Genomic DNA, 20,633 nt, shown 5'->3' with positions numbered 1-20,633 from the left:
CTAGCTTTTGGACGTCTGCGCAATGAGACCTTGTAATGTGTCATGCTTCCTTTGCTCTTGTCCAAGATATTCCAGCGCCTGTCAAATCATGATATTGCAACGCTCGCCGCCGCATACGTGGATGCCCGACGTACAACCCTCACCAGCCAGGCACATCAACAGCCAAGGCAGTTAAAATCCATTACAGCGGCAACGCCTCATGCTTCCAGCGCCTCTTGCCCTCGCCCTCACCGTACGCGGCCGTGGCCTGGTAGTCGCCCCTGAGCTTGTACTTGTAGATGGTGAGGCCCTCGAGGCCGACGGGCCCGCGGGCGTGGATCTTATTTGTGCTGATGCCGACCTCTGTGCCGAAGCCGTAGCGCATGCCGTCGGCGACGCGGGTTGAGGCGTTCCAGTAGACGCCAGCCGAGTCGACGCGGTTCATGAAGCGCTCAGCGTCGGCGGGGTTAGCGGTGAGGATGGCGTCGGTGTGGTGGGAGCCGTGGGTGTTGATGTGGGCGATGGCGTCGTCGAGGGTCGAGACGGTCTTGACGGCGAGAGTAAGGGAGAGGAACTCGGTGTCGTAGTCGGCGGGGACGGCGTCGCGGATGAGGCCGTCGCTGCCGTTGCGCAGGTTGGCGAGGGCGGCGCGCGAGGGGGCATCGCAGCGGAGGGAGACGCCGGCGGCGACGAGGGCGGTGGCAACGGCGGGGAGAAGACTGGGAAGCGCCGTGTCTTGAACGAGGAGGGTCTCGACGCTGTTACAGGCGGCCGGGTATGACGTCTTTGCGTCGACGAGGGTGGTCACGGCCTTTTGCGGGTCGGCGTCGGCGGCGAGGTAGATCGCGCAGATGCCGTCTGCGTGGCCGAGGACGGGAATTTTTGTCGAGTCCTTGCAGTGGCGGACCAGGTCATTTGAGCCGCGGGGGATGACGAGATCGATGTAGCGGTCCTGGGCGAGGAGCTGGGCGACGGCGTCGCGGGTGGTAACGAGCTGGATGGCGGCGTTGGGGACGGCGGTGGCGTCGAGGGCCGAGGAGATGACGCTGGCGATGGCGACGAAGGATTCTGTGGACTCCTTGCCGCCTGGAGACGAAGGAGGGAGTCAGTATGGCGGAACGAGCAGAAAGGAGGGGGGTTGGGCGTGTGTGTTTGCCTTTGAGGATGGCGGCGTTGCCTGATTTGATGGCAAGGGAGGCTATGTTGGCGATGACTTCGGGGCGGGCCTCGAAGATGACGAGAAGGACGCCAATGGGGCACGAGACACGCTCAAGAGTCAAGTCATCGTCGAGCTTGGTGCGCATCTGGACACGGCCGACTGCCAACAAGGTCAACATCTCGTCGGTGCCCGAGGCGCGAACGCCGCTCACCTGGATCATCGAGGTCGCGCACATCGTGAATACCGCGCAGCATATCCTCCCACTTGCCCTTCTTCCCCAGATCAAGCCGCGAGACAAGGGCTTGGGCCTGGGCGTCCCCCTCGGCGGCGGCGGCGCGGGCGTTGTCGAGGTCGCGGGCGTTTGCGGCGAGGATGTCGTCGCGGGCGCGGGCAAGGGCGTCGTGGACGGCGTCGAGGGCGGCGTTGCGGTCGGTCGCGGCGAGGGAGGCGAGCGTGTACGAGGCTGTCTTTGCAGCGGCGGCGGCGGCGTCGGCCGAGGCGTTTGTGAGGGACATTTTGTGCTCAGACGGGAGTTGGGGGGGAGACGGAGGGAGGAGCTGAGAAGGGGGGGGCGGTCGGGAGGATGGAGGCGACGACGACGCCGCCGCCGCAGCAGCGGTGATGGGCGTTGATTGAGCGGGTTGGGGTTGATGATTGCTGCTACGGGCGCGTTCCGAGCTGAGGGTTAGGCTGCTGGGTGACCTCGGGCTTTGGGTGGTTGTTTTGTTGAAGCTGCTCGAGATTGTCCGAGGGGTTTTTGGGGCCCAAGTGTGCCCCGCCGCGGGGGGGCAGCAAGGCTAAGAGGCCGGGCCGGACCGGCGATGGCGCCCATGGGCTTTCGGAGGCTCACGAGAGGTGAAGAACTGACTTGGAAAAATGACAATTTGAGCCTTTACTGCTTTCTACTTTAATGTTTTCAACTGGGCTTGCCTGACAACAAAGATTGCGGGGTCGTCGACTGATTCCTGGTTGTCAGCCCGTTTTGGTCTATCCTAGGCATGCAGCGGCAGTGGCTTGAATAGAAGGCACCGCGATGATGGGAGCACAGGGCAGACATGCAATGCAGTCCACGACGGGTGTATTCGTGTTGACGACGAATTTCACCTGCTCGCCGTCCATGTCTGCGCGCGTCTACTAGCAAACATTCGTACAGCATACTCTGTATAAGTTACATACGTCTGTACATGCCTGTGTCGGCGAATGACATGTCCCGTCTTCCCCTTTCGGCGCTCCGCAGTCGGACGCCGATCGGCCCCACATCGCCATCCCGCCCCACCGTGCCTGCCGGCCACAACGCTGGTCACCAGGCAGACACGGCCCGCCCGCCCGCCGTAGACTGTACACGCCGCGATGGTGCACCAGACAGGCAAAGAGCGAGTGCCCAGTACTCCTGCACGCGCCAACGCAGGCCGGCGCTCGGCGCGCCGGCCCAATGAAGAGCCCGTGCTTGCCGCATGTGGGTCCGGGTTTTGCGCGCCCCCTCTGTCGCCGCTTTGGCTATTTCCGGTTTCCTCCCACGGGCCGCATGCTCCAGAGTCCAGAGGGGCCCGGTTTCGGGTCGTTTTACGTGAGAGGCTACGCATCCGTTGGTTGACCTCGGCACCCTCTCTTGACAGCTTTCCATGATGCCTCGGCCATCCCATCGTGTGCTCCTTTCCTGCCCTCCTTGTTCTCTTTCTCTCCCTTCTCTCCCGCCTGCTACAATGAAACCCATGCCTCCCCCGTCCTCGTCATATACGGCACTGAGGTACTACTGGTCTGGTTCCGGTAGCCAGATTCTACCAGCCTACAATCCCTCCCCCCTTTGTGTCTGTGTGACCTGCTCGCCCGGGCAACAGCCGGTCAAGTAAAGACAGCCCCCCGGAGGACTCGAGACGACAACCTGTCGCACAGGGACCCCCTTCCCGGCGCGGTACCACCACCATGTCCGCCGACCTCGACGAAAAAGCCCCCCGGCCCGCCGGTAGCAGCAGCAGCGGCGGCGACCGCGCCACAGCCCGCGGCAACCACATCCCGCCCCGCTCTTCCTCGCCCCGGTCCGTCTCCGGCAACACCTCCACCGACTCGGGTCCGGCGCATGACAACGACGAGGAAAAGGCCCTGCCGCGACATCACCATGGCCCTGCCCCTGTCTTGCCCGCCGGCACCGTCTTGCCCTCGGGAGCCGAGGATGTCGGCGCCGTGCTCGCCTCCCGCCCCGTCTCCCGCGCCTCCTCGGCCCGCTCGCGTCCGCTGACCATCGTGCCCCGCGCACGCAGACGAGGGTTGTTTGGCCGCTTCACAGTCGTTCCCGAGGTCGAGAGGCCCTACGACTACGAGAACTCGACTAAATGGGGCATCACGGCGACCATTGCCTTTGCCACCATTGCCGCTCCTCTCGGCTCCGCCATCTTTTACCGTGAGGTCTCCGCCCCCTTCCACTCCTGTCCCGCCCTGCCCTCCTCGGCTGCTGTGGTTCTGGTCCAGTATGAAGCTCACGCAACTGCCAACCCTGTAGCTGCGCTGCCCGCCCTGTCAAAAGAGCTCAACGTGTCGCCCACCATCACCAACCTCACCGTCGCCATGTACATGATCTCCATGTCCATCTTCCCCCTCTGGTGGTCCTCCTTTCCCGAGCAATTCGGCCGCCGCTCCATCTACCTGATTTCCTTCTCCCTCTTCGTCGTCTTCTCCGTCCTCTGCGCCGTCAGCACAAACATCTCCATGCTCATCGTCTTCCGCGTCCTCACCGGCGGCGCCTCCGCCAGCGTCCAGGCCGTCGGCGCCGGCACCATTGCCGACATTTGGGAGTCGCACGAGCGCGGACGGGCCATGAGTACCTTTTACCTCGGTCCGCTGCTCGGCCCGCTCATCGCCCCCATAGTCGGGGGCGCCTTGGCCCAGTCGCTTGGGTGGCAGGCGTCCATGTACTTCCTCGCCATCTACGGCGCCGTCATCTTCGTCTTGCTCTTCTTCATGCTGCCCGAGACGCTGGCCAAGCGCGGGCAGGACGAGCCGGAGCCGGTAGAGCTGAGCCGCATGACGACGGCGGCGTCGGCAAAGCTCAAGACCAAGAAGCTGGCCCGGGGCGTGAGGCGCGTCCTCGTCGACCCGCTCGCCGTCCTGCTCTTCCTGCGCTTCCCGCCCGTGCTCATCACGGTGCTCGTCGCTGCCATTGCCTTTGGTGCCCTTTTCGTCGCCAATGTCTCCATCCAGCAAAAGTTCTCGGAGCCCCCCTACGCCTTCAAGCAAGTCATTGTCGGCCTGCTGTACATTCCGCCGGGGCTGGGCTACTTCTCCGCATCCCTCTTTGGCGGCAAGTGGATCGACAACATCATGGCGAGGGAGGCGAAAAAGGCGAACCGGTACGACGATGAGGGCAAGCTGATATACCTGCCCGAGGACCGCATGCGGGAGAACATATGGCTGGCCAACACCCTGTATCCCCTCGGGCTGCTGCTCTTTGGGTGGACGCTGCAGTACGGCGTCGTCTGGATCGTGCCGTCCATAGGAAGTTTTCTCTTTGGCGTTTCCTCCATGCTGGTATTTGTAAGTCTCTCACCCATCCATTGCCACTATCCCATCGGAACGAGAGGGGGGAAGCGCTGTCGAGCACGTCGGTCTAGACGGACCAGGGTTACTGACGCATTTCGGATCGCCGTGCAGGCCACGGCCACCACCATGCTCACCGAATTCGTAAAGAAAAAAAGCTCTGCCGGCGTTGCGGTAAACAATTTTGTGCGGAATATTTTGAGCTGCATTGGCACCGTTGTCGCAGCGCCGTGGATTGACGCCGTGGGAACTGGTTGGGTATTCACCGCTATCTGCTTTTTTTGCATGGCCGCCGGATACCTCGGCATATGGATGCTGAGGAAGAATGCTCGGCGGTGGCGCCAGTATATGGACGAGGCTTTGAAGAGTATGTGAGGCGAGACGTGCAAAAAGGGGAGGGGGAAAGGGGGGGATCAACAGCGACGGAGTTGGTTGACTTTTACGCATCTTGCATTTGGAGTCCAAGTGAAGGAGGGTCACAAAAGCATGAGCCTGGAAATAACTTGCTTCTGTACATTGCATGGCGTGGCCAATGACTCTTCAAAACATCACCAGCCCTAGCCTATATGTATATGGCGATGCCTCCTGGCGCCGGCCATGAAGCACGGGAGCCAGAAACCGGAGAGAACAAGAGTTTGAAACGAGACGGACTATGGCCGCAGCTCCTCGGCAAACATTGCAGACAGCGCGTCAAGGCCGACGTTTCCACCACTCAAGACAAGCCCAAGATCCCAGCCGCGATCGCCGGCGCTTTGCTCAACCGTCGCGCGAAAGTCCTCGTTGAAGAGGGCGACGGCGAGGCCGACGCAGGCGCTGGGCTCGACAAAGAGCTTGGCGCGCTCGAAGAGGAGGCGCATGGCGGCGAGGATCTCGGCCTCGGAGACGCTGAACATGCCCGAGACGAGACCGCGATCGTGGATGATGGCCCACGGATGGTGGCCCACGGGGGTCCGTAGGCCGTCAGCTATAGTCAGGCTCGAGACGGCCTCCACGCGCTGATGCGAATAGTACCCGCGGCGGCCGTCGTCGGCGCCTTGGAAAGACGGCTCAGCGCCGAAGACGAGGATGCCTGTTCCTTCGCATGAGAGGCCGACGCCTGAGAGCATGCCTCCTCCGCCACAGGGCGTCATGATGGCGTCGAGGCCGTCGGTCCCCTTTCCCGTGCCAGCGGTCGCGCCCTCACCCCCCTTGGCCTTCATTTCCTCCCCGATAAGCTCCCGGACCTGGTCCTGCAGCTCGAGGCCCATGGTGCCCTGCCCCAGGATAATGTCCGGGTGATCGTAAGGGGGCACGAGGCGGGCGCCCGTGTCGGCCATGACGCGAGCGGTCACGGCCTCGCGCTCCTCGCTCGTGCTGCCGGAGAAGACCACGTTGGCGCCGTAGTCTTTCGTTGCGGCAATCTTGGGCGTCGCCGAGATGCTTGGCATAACGACGTGGGCCGGGAGGCCTAGTTCTTTCGCCGCGAGGGCGAGTGCTTGAGCATGGTTGCCTTTAGGACAGAAAGGCGGCAGATATGAAACCAAGTCCGGGAAGGAGGACGAGGAATCACAGGGACAAGCCCATGAAATTAGCCCGTAAGACTCGACGGAGGAGGAAAAAGACTAGACTCGCCTGAGCTATGCGTCACAACTCCATTGCTTCGGCCACCGCCCTCAAGCCAGCCCTCCTCACGCATGAGCCTTAACAGGGCATGAAAGGCGCCGCGCACTTTGAAAGCACCAACACGCTGCAAGTTCTCGCACTTGAACCACAAACGGAAGCGGGGCCGGGCCGGGGTGCGGCCGGCCCACGGGGTGCCGGCGAGGTCGGCGGGGGAGCGGGGCCGAGACGCCAGCTCCGACAAGGTCCGGCAAGTGACCACGGGTGTCCGGTGCACGTGCGGTGCAACCAGCCGATGCGCCTCCAGCACCGACTCGCGTGTCAGGGGCGGGCAAGTCGAGGGATGGGCCATTTCAGGTGATGTGTGCGTTACTGTGTAATGTATGTGAGAGGAAGAGGAGAAGCCGAAGGGAGAAGGGGGAGGGGGGAGAGTGTAGGGCTCTTTGTACTCTGTCCACTATGGCCGGAGTGCCTTATCAGCGCATGTAAGCAGCGCCCTTCGGACAGTGTGCAATACTGTATACACACTGTATTTCGACTTCTCGCTTGCCAACTCTCTTCCTCTCCCCGTCCTCGTTCGTTCACTTTCCTTGTAGTCAATACAGCGAGCCGTCTTCAGTATATCTAGAAATGCACGTCGACCTCCAGGATAGTCTCCGAAAACCCGTCTTTCGGTCCTCTCCTCGAGAAGAGAAATGCTGATATCCATCCCAAGCAGCCCATGATGCCGGCAAAAGAGGCAGCAACAATAACGAATTCGAGACAGGGGCGGTATTAGAAGGTGTATTAAACACTTAGGCGCCATTGAGGCCGCCAGAGAACTTGGTCCAGGAGAGAGAGGCCCCCAGCAGCAACGATGACGGGCGCGATGCTGACCTTGGTGACCCGAGTGACGTCCAACCGGGCGGGCGCCTGCCTGTTCCCCAGGCTGAGCTGCTCGTTGAGTCTGCTTACAATTACTTGTAGATACACAAGCACCGTGGCCCCAATAAGGGAGGGGAAATTGCGCTTGCCGAAGGCATTGACGATGCTTTGCCGACGAAAAGTCCATTGCGGCGCAAAGAAGGCCAGGCTGAACACGGTTGCTCACGGAGGTGTCGAGACTGTTCCGGAAGATGAACAAGAAATCTTGGTGAATATCCAGAAGGTGATTGCCAACGTGGAATACAAATGCCTGGCACTATGCCAACCCGCTCCATGACCGCGCAGGCTCTGCCACCCGCCACTCGGGATGGTTACTCTCAAGCAGGGGCTAGAGAGCACAGTGGAAGGAATAGAGGCTCAGAAAGGTGAATTTAGTGATGCATGTTTTGGTCTATCTATTAGGACGAGCGCGGGGCTTATATAGGTATAGATACCATAGATCGCTAGCTAGAAGAGGGCATTAGGATATCCCTATACCTAAGTCAGGCCTGCATTATGTCCTTTTGCTAGGAGAGTTAGGTTGGTCAGGCAGACCCCTTTTGGCCCCGCTGGGCATGACTCCAATCTCTTAGTCTGCTTAGTCTGACACACCCCCTTGCGGCTAGTTGTAAGGAAATAGGCGCAAAATAGAAGACAAAGGAGATAGTATCCCGACGTAGGTTATAATAAAGAAGGTAGTCTACCTACCCCCTAGTTAGTAACTACTTTCTTCCTAATAGGAAGGTCTAGTTGTCTATTAATATTAGCTAGGCTCTTCTTAAAAAGTGACGGTATATACTAGGTTAATGTCAGCTAGATGTCAGGGTCTTAGCCCGGAGGGCTAAAGCAGTGGTCATGCTACTGACCCCTCTGCCACGCAGAGGCCGAAAAGTATGCGTGCGGGTAAAAGAAGACGGAAATTGACCAAGCGACAGCTTCGTTAATTAACCACGCATATTAAGGATGCGCCCGGGCGCCGCTCTATATAGCTTATTAATATTATTATATAGACGGCACCTACGTATATACTTCTACCTACTCTATATAAGGGTATTTACCCTTAGTATAGGTCTAGGTATTAGCCTAGACCTTAGCCGATAGCGTTATAGGGCAGGGTAGGCCGTACGTATAAACGCGTATTTAGTAGCGGTAGGCGTAGCGTATAGTTAGATCCTATATAGCTTATTATTATAATATAATAGAAGGCACCTATAGTATAACCCTTTACTTACCTTATAATAGTATAAGCTATCTTTATATTAGACTTAATATTAAAACCTTAGTAGTACTAGCTAAGGTAGTAGTAGTAGTAGTAGCTATTATAGGAAGAAGCTTAGTACTAATAGCTATAGTAATAAGTAAAAGAGCTATATTAGTAATACTTATAAAAAGAAAGCTTAGTAGTAATAAGATAAATAAGCTTAATTTATAAAGCTATTTTACTAGATATTATAAGACTTAGACTAGTAAGTAACCCTATACTAGATCCTTAATACCCTCTTAACGCTAGCTCTAATAAATATGCCTCCCGCTACTAAGAGGTTAGAGCGTAAGGCGGCCCTTAGTAGATAGAAGCTACTACCTTAGCTTACCTAAGATAGTAAGCTAAAGACCTTTTACTTTTTCCTTAACCGCTTAATAGTAAAATACTATATTAATAAGAAATAAGGCCTTAATAGCTATAAAGAGATAGCTTAGTTCTCGCTCCTTTATATACTACTAGAGCCCTAGATATAGTAAGTAGCGCGCTTTTAAGAGCGGGGCGGTCTTAAAGGGACGAAAGACCCTTAAGTATTCTTTAACTACCTAGTCTATACCTTCGGCAATATATAAGAGTAAGAGAAGGTATAGGATAAGCTATAGACCCTTACTTAGTAAGAGGGGTAGTCCTTTAAGGAGTTCTTACTAGAATTTAAAGAGACCTTAACTTAGGCGGCGGGTAATACCGCCTAAAAAGATAGCGCTAAGCTTACCTAGCTATAAAACTTAATCTCCTTAGCGCTTTAAGAGCTACTTATCCCTATTATAATACCCTTTACTTATAAGGGCTATATAGCCTACCTTATAAAGGTAGCCTAAGGATATAAGTAAATGCTATACTTTTAAAAGCTATATAAGCGCTTAGCCTTAAGCGGGACTAATAGGCTAGATAGTTTCTCTTTACTTAACCTATCTATACCTAGGCCCGCTCTTAAGTTAGCGGTCGATATAGATAGCGATATTTAGATAGCGGCTATATACTTTAAGGGGGCGCGGTAATAATAAGACCTTAGCTACTCCGCTAGTAGTATAGTTTAGTAAGATAGCTAAGTAAGTACCTTATAAGGAAATTAATAAATAATATAAAGAGGGCCACTATATATATTATAGCGTAAGTATATATATAGTTAGGTCTTACCCCTACCTCTTAATAAGGAGGCTAATAAAGATATAGGTTACTTATACCTTATTAGAATCTAATAATAAAAGAAATAAAGGAACTTTTACTATATATAAAGTAAAGGGAAAAGCTTAGCTTTAATATAAAAGCGGGCATTAAAGCTTAGTAAGCTAATACTAGCTAAGTATTATAAGGTAAGTAAAGGGTCTTACTATAAGTACCTTTTATTATATTATAATAATAAGCTATATAGGATCTAATTATACGCTATACTTACCGCTACTAAATATAGATTTATATATATAGCTTACTTTACCTTATAACGTTATCGGCTAAGGTCTAAGCTAATACCTAGACCTATATTAAGGGTAAATACCTTTATATAAGGTCCCTACCTTTCTTTTTATAAGCGGTCCCTTATAATATTAATCCTATACCTTAGCGTATAGCTAAGAAATAAATAACTTATTAGCGCGCCCTTATTACTCTTTCCTCTTAACTATACTATTATTATTAGTATTAATAGTAGTAGCTATAACTATAACTATAAGTCTCCTAGCGCTTAGCTATATACTACCGCTTATATATAAGCTAACTTATACCTTTATTAGTTATTTAAAGAATTTAATATATCCTCCTTTACTTTATCTTACTTCTCTATTAAGATTAACGACTTTATCGACCGCGCCCTTGCCTCGCCCGCTACCCCTCCTATTACCCCCGCCGCCCTAGTCGCGCCCGCGACGGCTCCGCGCTACCCGCTACCTAGCTTCTTAGCCGTTAACTCTACTACCCGCGCCGCCGCCGCTCCCGCTACGCTCTCCGCTACCGGCCGCTGCGATAATAACGATAATAATAATAATAATAAACGCGGGTCCTCGCCGCCCTCCTCTATAAGCCCCTCCGCCCTTATTCGCGTAATCGTTACTAACTCCCTATATTAATATAAGCGCGCTATAGGCTAGGGCGCTTACCGCGATTCCCTTTATATATAGTATACCTTATAGTCCCTCCCTTATACCGACTAAGCCGGCCGCTCTTAGGGTAGCTACTTCCTATATACCTAGGCTAGCTATACCTATAAGGTTACGCTGCTTATCCTTACCTATACTACTATAGCTTAAAGCGCTACGGAGCTAAGTAAGGACTAAAATAAAGCTAAGCGCGCCTTAACCGCTACCGCCGCCGCCTACTATAACTTATAGTTCCTTAAGCGCGCCGCCCTTATACTTAAGTATATAAGCTCCCTTACTTATACTCTCTACTACGCTAACTCCCTCTCTCTTAAAGGCACCGTCGCCGCTGCCCTAGCCGCCCTTACTACCTCTACCGCCGCTGCTTTTACTACTACTACTAGCACCGCCGGCGCCGCTATCGCGAAGCGTAGCTTAATTTCGTAGTTCTCGGAGATATCCCTTAGTAAGAGGGACTAAGGAAGCTAAAAATACCCGGTGTAGAAGAAGGAAGAAGGAGCTAAAAAGAGGTATAGAAAGGAGGGTAGGGGTATAAGGGGAAGTAGAAGTAGCGATAGCTTCCTATAGAGGTAGCGAGAGATAAGACGGATATTCCGGCAACGGCTAGAAAAGAGGGGAAAAACTAGTAAAAAGCTTAATAGTTAAAAGGATATTAGTAGCTTCTTTAAGTAGGATCTTCTTTATTAATTAAGATGCTAGACGGGTATAAAGAGGGGCGTTAGATAGAGGAAAGAAGAAGAATTAAGGAAATATAATAATTATTCCCCTACTATAATTACTACCCCTATAAGAATTAAATCTCTCTGCCCTGCCTATCCGACCCCTTACTTTTAATTTTACCTTTATATATTTTTATATACTTCTCGTATCTCTCTTTATAAGAGTTATAAGCCTAGGAGGAATAGAACTCCTATACCTTTTAGCTACTATAAAAAGCACCTTTCTTATATCCTTCGTAGATTCCTTTTACCCCTCTTACTAGAAAAGCCGATTTTAACCGACTTTTCTACCCCTTCTCTCTTTATAACGATATTAAAAAACGACTCCTCTACCGTCCCTATAGTCTATAGGTCTCGCGAAGAGAGATACGAGAAGTGCATAAAAATACACGAAGGTGAAATTAAAAGTAAGGGGTTAGATAGGCAGGGCAGAGGGATTTAATTCTTACGGGGGCAGTAATAAAGGTAGGGGAGTAATTATTATATTGCCTTAATTGTCCTTCTTTCCTCTATCTAACGCCCCTCTTTATACCCGTCTAGCATCTTAATTAATAAAGAAGATCCTACTTAAAGAAGCTACTAATATCCCTTTAACTACCGAGCTTATTACCGGTTTTTCCCCTCCTTTCTAGCCGTTGCCGGCATATCTATCTTATCTCTCGCTACCTCTATAGGAAGCTATCGCCACTTCTGCTTCCCCTCTTGCCCCTACCCTCCTTTCTATACCTCTTTTTAGCTCCTTCTTCCTTTTTCTACACCGGGTGTTTTTAGCTTCCTTAGTCCCTTATGCTAAGGGATATCTCCGAGAACTACGAAATTAGGCCACGCTTCGCGACAATAGGACGATTCTCGTAGAGCCTTAAGATTAAGATAAGTAGGTAAAGGAGCTATAGGCTTATATAAATAGAACTATTTATAATTTAGTCTTCTCTAATAAGTAGGACCCTCTTGAGCCCCCTCTTTATCCTAGGGCAACGGACTTTATAGAGGGAGCTACCCTCTTTTCTAAGCTAACCTCTATATAGTAGAGAGCTTTTTCTACTACCTTAGGCGACTACGAGAGTTATCGAAAGGAATACCTCTATAAGACGAAGCTACTAACTACTGCTCGTATAGTAATAACGGAATCCGTTAATACTATAAAGCTAATCTCTTTTTAAGAGGAAGAGACTCTTAAGTAGTAGCTTTTAAAGCTCGAAACCTTAATAGCTCCCTTAAGGGGCTATATAACTAACCGTATTAAGAAGACCTATACGGCCTACTTAGGAGCTTTTTCTACTAGGAACCTACTAGCTTCTTTATAGCTAGCTAAGTAAAAAGAAATCCTTAAGGAAGCTAACTAATACTTCCTTATAGAAGCTCTTTCTAGCTAGTAGCTATAGGATATATCTCTGCTAATAAAGCCTATTAGTAACGGTTACTTAACTATCTTTCGAGAGGCTAGCCGGGAACTAAATAAAGAGGCTACTAGAGTATAATAGTAAGCAGTCTTATTCCTTTATAGCTAGCACTTAACCTAGACGGCTCGACCTACTGCCCTTATAGCTGCTATAGCCCCTATTACTACGGCCCTTACTACTACTGCTACTACTATAGCTATTACTCCTTTAGCTCCTCCTCCCTCGAGAGTATTAACACTGTCTTTAACGGCTGCCCTAGGCCTAGCCCCGGCTACGTATCTTATTCTAGGTCCGGCCCTGGTCCTATTAGTTAGACCGGCCTAACTAGTCCCCTAATAGACCTTTTAGTCCGTTAGTCGAAAAATTAAGGAACTAGTCGAAATTAAACCTCTTTATAAAAATCAGCAATAAGGGGCAAAAAGGGGGGGTTTTTAAGTAGACCTTCTAGACTAGGACGAGGATTCCTCGAAGAAATAACGTATAAGGAGGAATCGACCTACTTACTAAGTATATAAAAAGCCCTATCGGCTAGAAGACTATTAGTAAGTCTTCGAGGAAAACCGACTTAAAGGAGTTAACCCTTTAAAGAGGCTATAAGAAATAGTATAATAGTCTCTTAAGGAGGACCCCTTGTTATAGAAGAAGATAGACGAGATTTAGGTTACTAAGAAATAGTAACTAATAACGCCGCTGCCTTTATTTAAGCCGTAAATTCAAGGAAAAATTATTAGTATAGTATATCTAGCCTTTATCTTCTCTATAGATTAATAAGGCTAAGACTAACTATTAGAGCCCTCCGATTATCCCCTATAAAAATTAGCTATCCTTAACTCTAGTACTTCCCTCGATATCTATAATATACTCTTATAATTCCGGTCCTTTAAGAAGGTATAGAGGGAATATCTTATTATAAGGGAATTAACCGTATAGATAAAGGGATATAGAAGGGTGAATTTCACGATAAAATTACTTAATAGGTCTATATGAATTCTTCGACGAAAAAAGGTAGCCTTTTACCCTTGATTTTTAACGAGCTTAATTTCCTTCCGCTTTCTTCGAAAGAAAGGAATCTTCTAGGATACGACGTCTAAGCCTACGAGGCTAGTCTAGAAGAATTAGACTATTAGGCTTATCGAGGAAAAATTCTATTAATTTATTCTCGAATTCCGACCTATTTATAAGAAGGAACTACTTAAGAAGTTAGCTTTCCTTACTAGGAGGAATAGGTCTACTATAAAGGACCCTCTTCCGGTAGCCTAAGGAGACGGTCTTCTTTAGTACGTATAACTTAGTTACCCGGGCCCCTTAGCTTTATATAAGCTAGGATAATAATAGGGCGTATAAATAAAGGGCCTAAAGACCGTCGAATATAAATACTATAGCTAAGGAAAAACTAAGAGACGAATTTCTAGACGAACGCCTTTACGGCTAGACTAGCTATATAAGGAAATTTAGGTCGACTAGACCGATGTCTCTAAAGACTAAGAAAGCTTTGTTAGGGTAATGTTTTTTATAAATGCTTTTTTAGGGATAGTTTTCCCTTATTTCTTATAGACCTACTTAAGTAAGTATAACTAGTCTGCCCTCTAAGACTTCGTTAACTAGATAAAATCCTACTTTAGCTATAAGGTAAAGAAGATATAGTCTAATAGAGAGCTATTTACGAAGGATATCTTAAATTAGCTTCGAAAAAGGGGCATTTTACCCCTACTATTAGCACCGAATACCTAGGCCTAGAACGGAGGGGTAGAAAGATTAAGGGGTGCTATAATAGAAAGGGCCCGTATAATAAGACTTACTATAAAGCTTCCCTACGACCTTTAAAGGGAAGTTATTAAGACTGCCTATTACCTTTAGAACCGGACCCTAAGGGACCCTAGGGGACTAAGGGACTATAAGGACCTAGAGACCCTTTTTAAGACCTAAGGAATAGACTAGAAATCTCCCCTTAAGCTCTTTACGAAGAAGAGGGCCTCGCTAGCCTACCTTTATACCTATAGCTATAAGGTATATATAATAACTACCGATATATAGCTAAAAAGGAAAAAGAAAAGAAAGCTTAATCCTAGAGCCTTTATTAGTTATCTCGTTAGTTATAATTCTATAAATATCTTCTAGATCTAGATTCCTCTTCTATAAAAGGTTATTTTAACTAAGGATATAATTTTTAACGAATCTAGCTTCTTCGATAGAAAGAGGGATTAATAGCCCCTCTTACTCTTATAACGTTAGCTAATTTAAAAGATTTAAACCCCCCCTTCCTAATAGTCTTAAGAAGAGGTCCTAGATAAGGAAATAGAAGAAGAAACCGACGTTAAAGTAGTCGAGGATAACGCCGACTTTAAAGAAGAGGAAGCTACTAGATTAAATAATCTAAATAAAGAAGGAGACTATAGGAAAGCGGTAGAGCTAGAATACGCCTACCTCCCTATGCCTTCTCTTATATAAAAAGAAGATCTAGAAGTAGCTTTCTTTATTAGTCTTCTTATCTCGACCCTTAAGGGGGTAGGAAAGGCACCTCTCTTAAAGGATTACCCGGCTGCCTTTTTATCCCTACTTTAAGAAGCGAAGGAAGGTATAGGGCCCGATATATTTACGAAAGAAGACTAACCTCTCTTTTATTTCGATCGTTTTTCCGACTTTTATCTAACGTTAATAGAAGACGGTTCCTACGGAGCGTTTATAGCAGGCCGGCTTTTTAAGCTACTATTAGTAAGGAAGGTATATAAAAGAGACCTCCCGGACCTACTAGTAAACTAAAAGCAGCTAGAAAGACACCCCTTTAAAGACTAGTTTTTCTAGGCCTAGAAAGACTACCTAGCCTTATATAAAGAGATAGGGTCTTTTAAAGAGGTCCTTAAGGAAAAAGTAAGAGGAAAATAGGTCTTTATCTATAAGACTAATAAATATAGCTTCCTTTAAAAGTATAAAGCCTAGCTAGTTATTTATAAGAATTAATAGGAAAAAGGGGATCTACCTACTAAGGCAACTACCTTAGTAGGGATGTCTTTTTAGACCCTTATAGCTATAGTAGTAGAATTCGACCTTAAGCTCGAATAGATAGATATAGTTAATGCCTTTATTAACTACCTACTTAAGGAAGAAGAAGAAGTTATTTATATACGCTTTCTACTAGGCTTTTAATAACTAGGAAAGATTCTATAGCTTAAGAAAGCTCTATACGGACTATAAAGATTACCCCTTCTTTAGCAATAGCATTTAATAGGTTCCCTTAAAGCCCTAGGCTTTAAGAAAGTCCCTTAGGAACCGTATATAATATAAAAGGGTAAAATTATAGTCTTCTTCTATATTAATAATATTATCTAGGCCTACCTAAAAGAGAAAGAAGCTACTATAAGGGAGGCTATATAAGGCCTATAATAAAGGTATAAGATAACTAAGCTAAGGGAGCTAAAGTAGTTCCTAGGGATATAAATCCTTTAGAATAGGTCCTAATAGACTATCTAGCTTACCTAGGACGCCTATATCGATAAGGTCGCTTATAAATTCCTCCTTAATTCCCTTAATAAGAAGCTTCCCTCTATACCTATATTAAATAAAGAGCTTTTACTTAATCTGTCCTTTTATACTAGGGAGTAAGAGAAATACTAATATTAATAGAAGGTAGGCTCCTTGCTTTTTTTTTAGCTATTTCTACTAAACTAAATATCTCTTTTATAGTCTCCTAGCTAGCTAGGTATAACTAGAATCCTAGCCCTAAGTATTAAGAAGTAGTAGATAAAGCTATCCTTTATCTCTATTTAACGAGATTATATAGTCTCTACCTAGGAGGGTAGGAAAGGAAGAAATTAGCTACCGAAATCTTCTTTTATTTAAGCGATTCGTCCTTTATAAATAATTCCTTAGATAGAAAGAGCTTATAAGGGTATATTATATCCCTTTTTAGAGGAACTATTATATTAAGAGCTTTAAAGTAAGCTACCGTTATAACTTTAAGTATAAAGGCAAAGCTACTAGCTCTTTTAAAAGCATTAAAAGAAGCGATTTTCCTTAGCCGGCTACTTATATCTTTATAACTATAAATTCCGTCCCCGTTAGCTATAAAATATAATAATATATAGACTATACGAATTCTTATAAAGGAAAATAGTAAGCTATTAACCTAGCTATAGTATATCGATATCTATTAGTATTAATTACGTTAAGAGGTCTAAAGGGGACTTATTTCCGTCCGTTAGGTTCTAATAGTATCGATAAAAGCCGACGGTCTTATAAAGCCCTTACTAAAGTAGAAGCTAGCTATCTTTTTATAGTAAATTAAGCTAGAAAACGTTCGAGAAGAGCTATCCTTAAAGGCCCGCTTTAAGAGTCTATAAGAGGAGCTAATAGCCTATATAAGAAGGTAACGTCTATAGCCGAAGAAAAGGAAGAGGTTTTTCTCTTTAAAAGGCCCCCTATTTAATTAGGTTTTTCCCTTCTAAGAAGGCCCCCTTTCTTATAGGACTTTCCCTTCTTTAGGCCCCTATTCCTTAAGTAGGTTTAAAAGAGCCTAGGGACCTAAAAGGGCCCTTACTTTCCTTAAGTAAAGGGAGAAGTATAGAGCTAAGAACCTCTTCTATACGCTTACTAGCCCGAAGCTATATTAGCTATACCCTTAAGGGGTAGGCTATAGCTAAGGGGGTATATCGCGAAGCGTAGCTTAATTTTATAGTTCTTAGAGATATCTCTTAGTATAAGGGACTAAGGAAGCTAAAAACACTTAGTATAGAAGAAGGAAGAAGGAGCTAAAAATAAGTATAGAAAGGAGGGTAGGGGTATAAGGGGAAGTAGAAGTAGTAATAGCTTCTTATAGAGGTAGTAAAAGATAAGATAGATATACCGGTAACGGCTAGAAAAGAGGGGAAAAACTAGTAAAAAGCTTAGTAGTTAAAAGGATATTAGTAGCTTCTTTAAGTAGGATCTTCTTTATTAATTAAGATGCTAGATAAGTATAAAAATAAGCGTTAGATAAAGGAAAGAAGGATAATTAAGGTAATATAATAACTACTCCCTTACCTTTATTACTACTCCTATAAAAATTAAATCTCTTTACTCTACCTATCTAACCCCTTACTTTTAATTTTACCTTTATATATTTTATATATACTTCTTATATCTCTTTATATAAGAACTATCGATAAAGAACTTACGCTTTAAAGATAAAAAAAGAAAACTCTTACTTAAGTATATTAGACCGTTTTAGGTCCTATAAGCTATTAAAAAGTAAGTATATTATCTTATACTCCCTAAGAAGTACTTACGCCTTTATAACGTTTTTTATATTAGTCTCTTAGAGCTATAAAAGGAGTAAAAAGGTACTTATAAAGATAGTAAAACCCTATTAATACTAAACTTAAAGGACGATAAAGGTAAATAGGAAGTCTAAGAAATTAAAGACTAAAAGAGATCTAAGGGCGATTATAATAACCGGTATTATTCTTAAGGGATAAACCTATTAAGGGGTTTATATTAGTAGATATAATAAGGCGTAGTCTAAGTAATAATAAGTATATTACGTTAGTAATAAGTTAGAGGTTATAGACTATAGACTATAACTAAGTAATTAAAATTAAAAATAGAATTATAATAAAGATCTATATTAAAAGCTATTAAGCTATCTATTTAAAGGAGTAAAAGTAGGTAGCTATATATACTTATAGAGACTATCCTTAGATTATAGGCCTAGCTATAATCCCTAACGTTTAATCGTATAGAGTATAGTAATCTTATTAATCCTAGATTACTTAGATCTTTATAATCCCCTTAATCCTATATTTATTAGATAGTTATACTAACTATTTATCTATTAGACCGTATTATATACTTAACGCGGTCGACCGTTAGCGGCTTAGTAGCTATAGTCGTAATATAATATCTCCCTTCCTTTTAGTCTTATTTATAAGACCTACTATAGCTACCTTAGCCGCTATATATAAATATACCCTTATTATATTATACGTAAGTATATTATTCTTTATTTCTTTATCCTTTTAAGATATACTATTAATAGTATATTTAATTATATACTAAAAAATCGTTCCTAAAAAGCCTCTAAGCGCGCTACTCTTACTAAATATATTAACTTAAGTAGAGATCCTATTAATATACTATATACTTAATACTTTAAGGTAAAGAAAACGAATTATTAAATAGCCGAAAATTCTTTACGCTATAGTAATTATATTACTAATAGTCGTCCTTATTATAATAGTATTTTAATAGCCTCTTCTTATAGGTATCTTTTAATTCTTTCTATATATAGTAGCTAATATATTTCTTTTAGTAACTAAATTATTAGCGGAGTAGTATAGGCTATATTCTAAAGAGAAGGAAGCTAGGGAAGCCTTATTAGAGCTTTAAGTATAGCTTATAAATCTTTAGTTATAAATATCTATCGCTATTAATTATTTAGCTTATATCTAAAAGATTTAGAATTATATAAAGGAAAAGAGTTCTAAGTTATTTTATTATAGTATCTAAGAAGTAGATACCGAGGATAGCGTTTTACTTACGCTCGATATATATAAATATTAGGTAGTAAATAACTTATAATTATTAGGCGTTCTTAATAAAGCGAATTAGTCCTTATTTAGTATTAGCGAGGAGTTTATAGATCTTAGTCTTTTAATCCCTCTTAAATCTTTTAGTAATATTATCGAAGTAAAGAGCTATAGTAGGTTAAGTGCTTAAGTAGTTCCTAAGTATTTTCTTCTAGTCTATATCCCTTCTACTTAATAAGGTATTCTTATTATTAACCTTATTTTCTTATATCTAGTATTTATTTTACTTTATATTCTTAATTATTATTAACTTCGATTTTTTCCTATAGTTTAGCGTTTTATAGTACTAGTTTTAATAATAAGATATAAAATATTAGGTATATCCGTATTATTATTAATAGCGAAAGTTTATAGTTAACTTTTAAAATAGTTTTCTTAACTTTAAACGGTCTAAGTTTCTTAAAATCTAATTTATTACTTAGTTATTTTATTTTAATATTTCGTTATATAAGGTAGACTATATCTCCTTCTTAAAAGATTAGTCCTTATACTCTTTTCTAATTATAGTAAGTAGATATTCGTTCCTTAATAAATTAAAGTTCTTATTATATTTATTTATATAATTTTTATAGCTAATTTACTTATAGTATCGCTTATTTTACTTATAGTCCTTATTAAGTAACCTTAAATACTTCTAGGTTATATCTATAATTAGTATATACTAGTAAGAGCTTAGTTATTTCTATAACTAAGCTATTATAAGCTAGTTATACTATTAATAGCTATTTAACTTAATCGTTTTATTTATAGCTAATATAGTATTATAAATATTATTTAAGCGTTTAGTTAAGTTATTCTATTTATCTATTTATTTATAGGTAATAAGCTATACTAAGCTTATATTTCGTTCCTAATTATATTATAAGAGCTTATTAAAACTTAGCTATAAACGTACTTTTTTTATTAAAGATAATCTTATTTAGTAGTTTATAATTACTAATAATAGTTTATAGGAATATATATACTAGCTCTTTTATATTACTTACTTCTTTATATAGTAAGAAGTACCTATACTTTATTAGTTTATTAGTAATAATAAATATACTATTATACTTAACGTTAGTTATAGGTTCTTTTAATAGTAGTAGCTTTATAATATAATTAAAAGCTATTAAATCCTATAGTTTCTTTAGTACTGGTAACGGTTATAATTCTTTATATAGTTTATATTATTTAGCTTTACTTTATATATAAAGTTTATATTCTTTAATAACTTATTATACTACTTCCTTAAGCTATAAGAAGTTATATTATCGTTTAATATATTTTATTATTCTTTAGATTCCTTAGTATCTATATATTAGATATTTATATATATCTTATATAACTTTATCTCTTAATTTTAATAGTATCTAGATTTTATTTTTATATATTAAAACTTTTAAATATTCTATATTATATCTATTTAATACTTTATATTCTTTTATCT

General features: G+C 44.1%; 3 protein-coding genes across 3 annotated transcripts; 1 reads left to right on the top strand and 2 right to left on the bottom strand.

The window, feature by feature from the left end:
* Positions 1-181: 181 nt before the first annotated feature.
* HRG_09287 (aldehyde dehydrogenase family domain-containing protein) lies at positions 182-1,653 on the bottom strand (the record flags this gene model as incomplete). Its single annotated transcript, XM_044867758.1, has 3 exons — positions 182-1,065; positions 1,136-1,297; positions 1,350-1,653. The coding sequence occupies 3 exons, from the start codon at positions 1,651-1,653 to the stop codon at positions 182-184; spliced, it is 1,350 nt and encodes a 449-aa protein (XP_044717018.1).
* Positions 1,654-3,061: 1,408 nt separating this feature from the next.
* Positions 3,062-5,044, top strand: HRG_09286 (major facilitator superfamily domain-containing protein; the record flags this gene model as incomplete). Its single annotated transcript, XM_044867757.1, has 3 exons — positions 3,062-3,536; positions 3,636-4,666; positions 4,784-5,044. The coding sequence occupies 3 exons, from the start codon at positions 3,062-3,064 to the stop codon at positions 5,042-5,044; spliced, it is 1,767 nt and encodes a 588-aa protein (XP_044717017.1).
* Positions 5,045-5,319: 275 nt separating this feature from the next.
* Positions 5,320-6,620, bottom strand: HRG_09285 (pyridoxal-phosphate dependent enzyme domain-containing protein; the record flags this gene model as incomplete). The annotated part of the gene is made up of 3 exons (XM_044867756.1): positions 5,320-5,823; positions 5,893-6,158; positions 6,281-6,620. 3 exons carry the CDS (start codon positions 6,618-6,620, stop codon positions 5,320-5,322), a joined length of 1,110 nt encoding a protein of 369 aa, XP_044717016.1.
* Between the last annotated feature and the right edge of the window lie 14,013 nt (positions 6,621-20,633).

Source organism: Hirsutella rhossiliensis (assembly GCF_020360975.1).
Source record: "Hirsutella rhossiliensis strain HR02 chromosome Unknown scaffold00012, whole genome shotgun sequence".
In the NCBI taxonomy this organism is placed as follows: Eukaryota; Fungi; Ascomycota; class Sordariomycetes; order Hypocreales; family Ophiocordycipitaceae; genus Hirsutella; species Hirsutella rhossiliensis.
The sequence above is the reverse complement of the archived record's forward strand: the minus strand, read 5'-3'. Positions and strand labels throughout refer to the sequence as shown.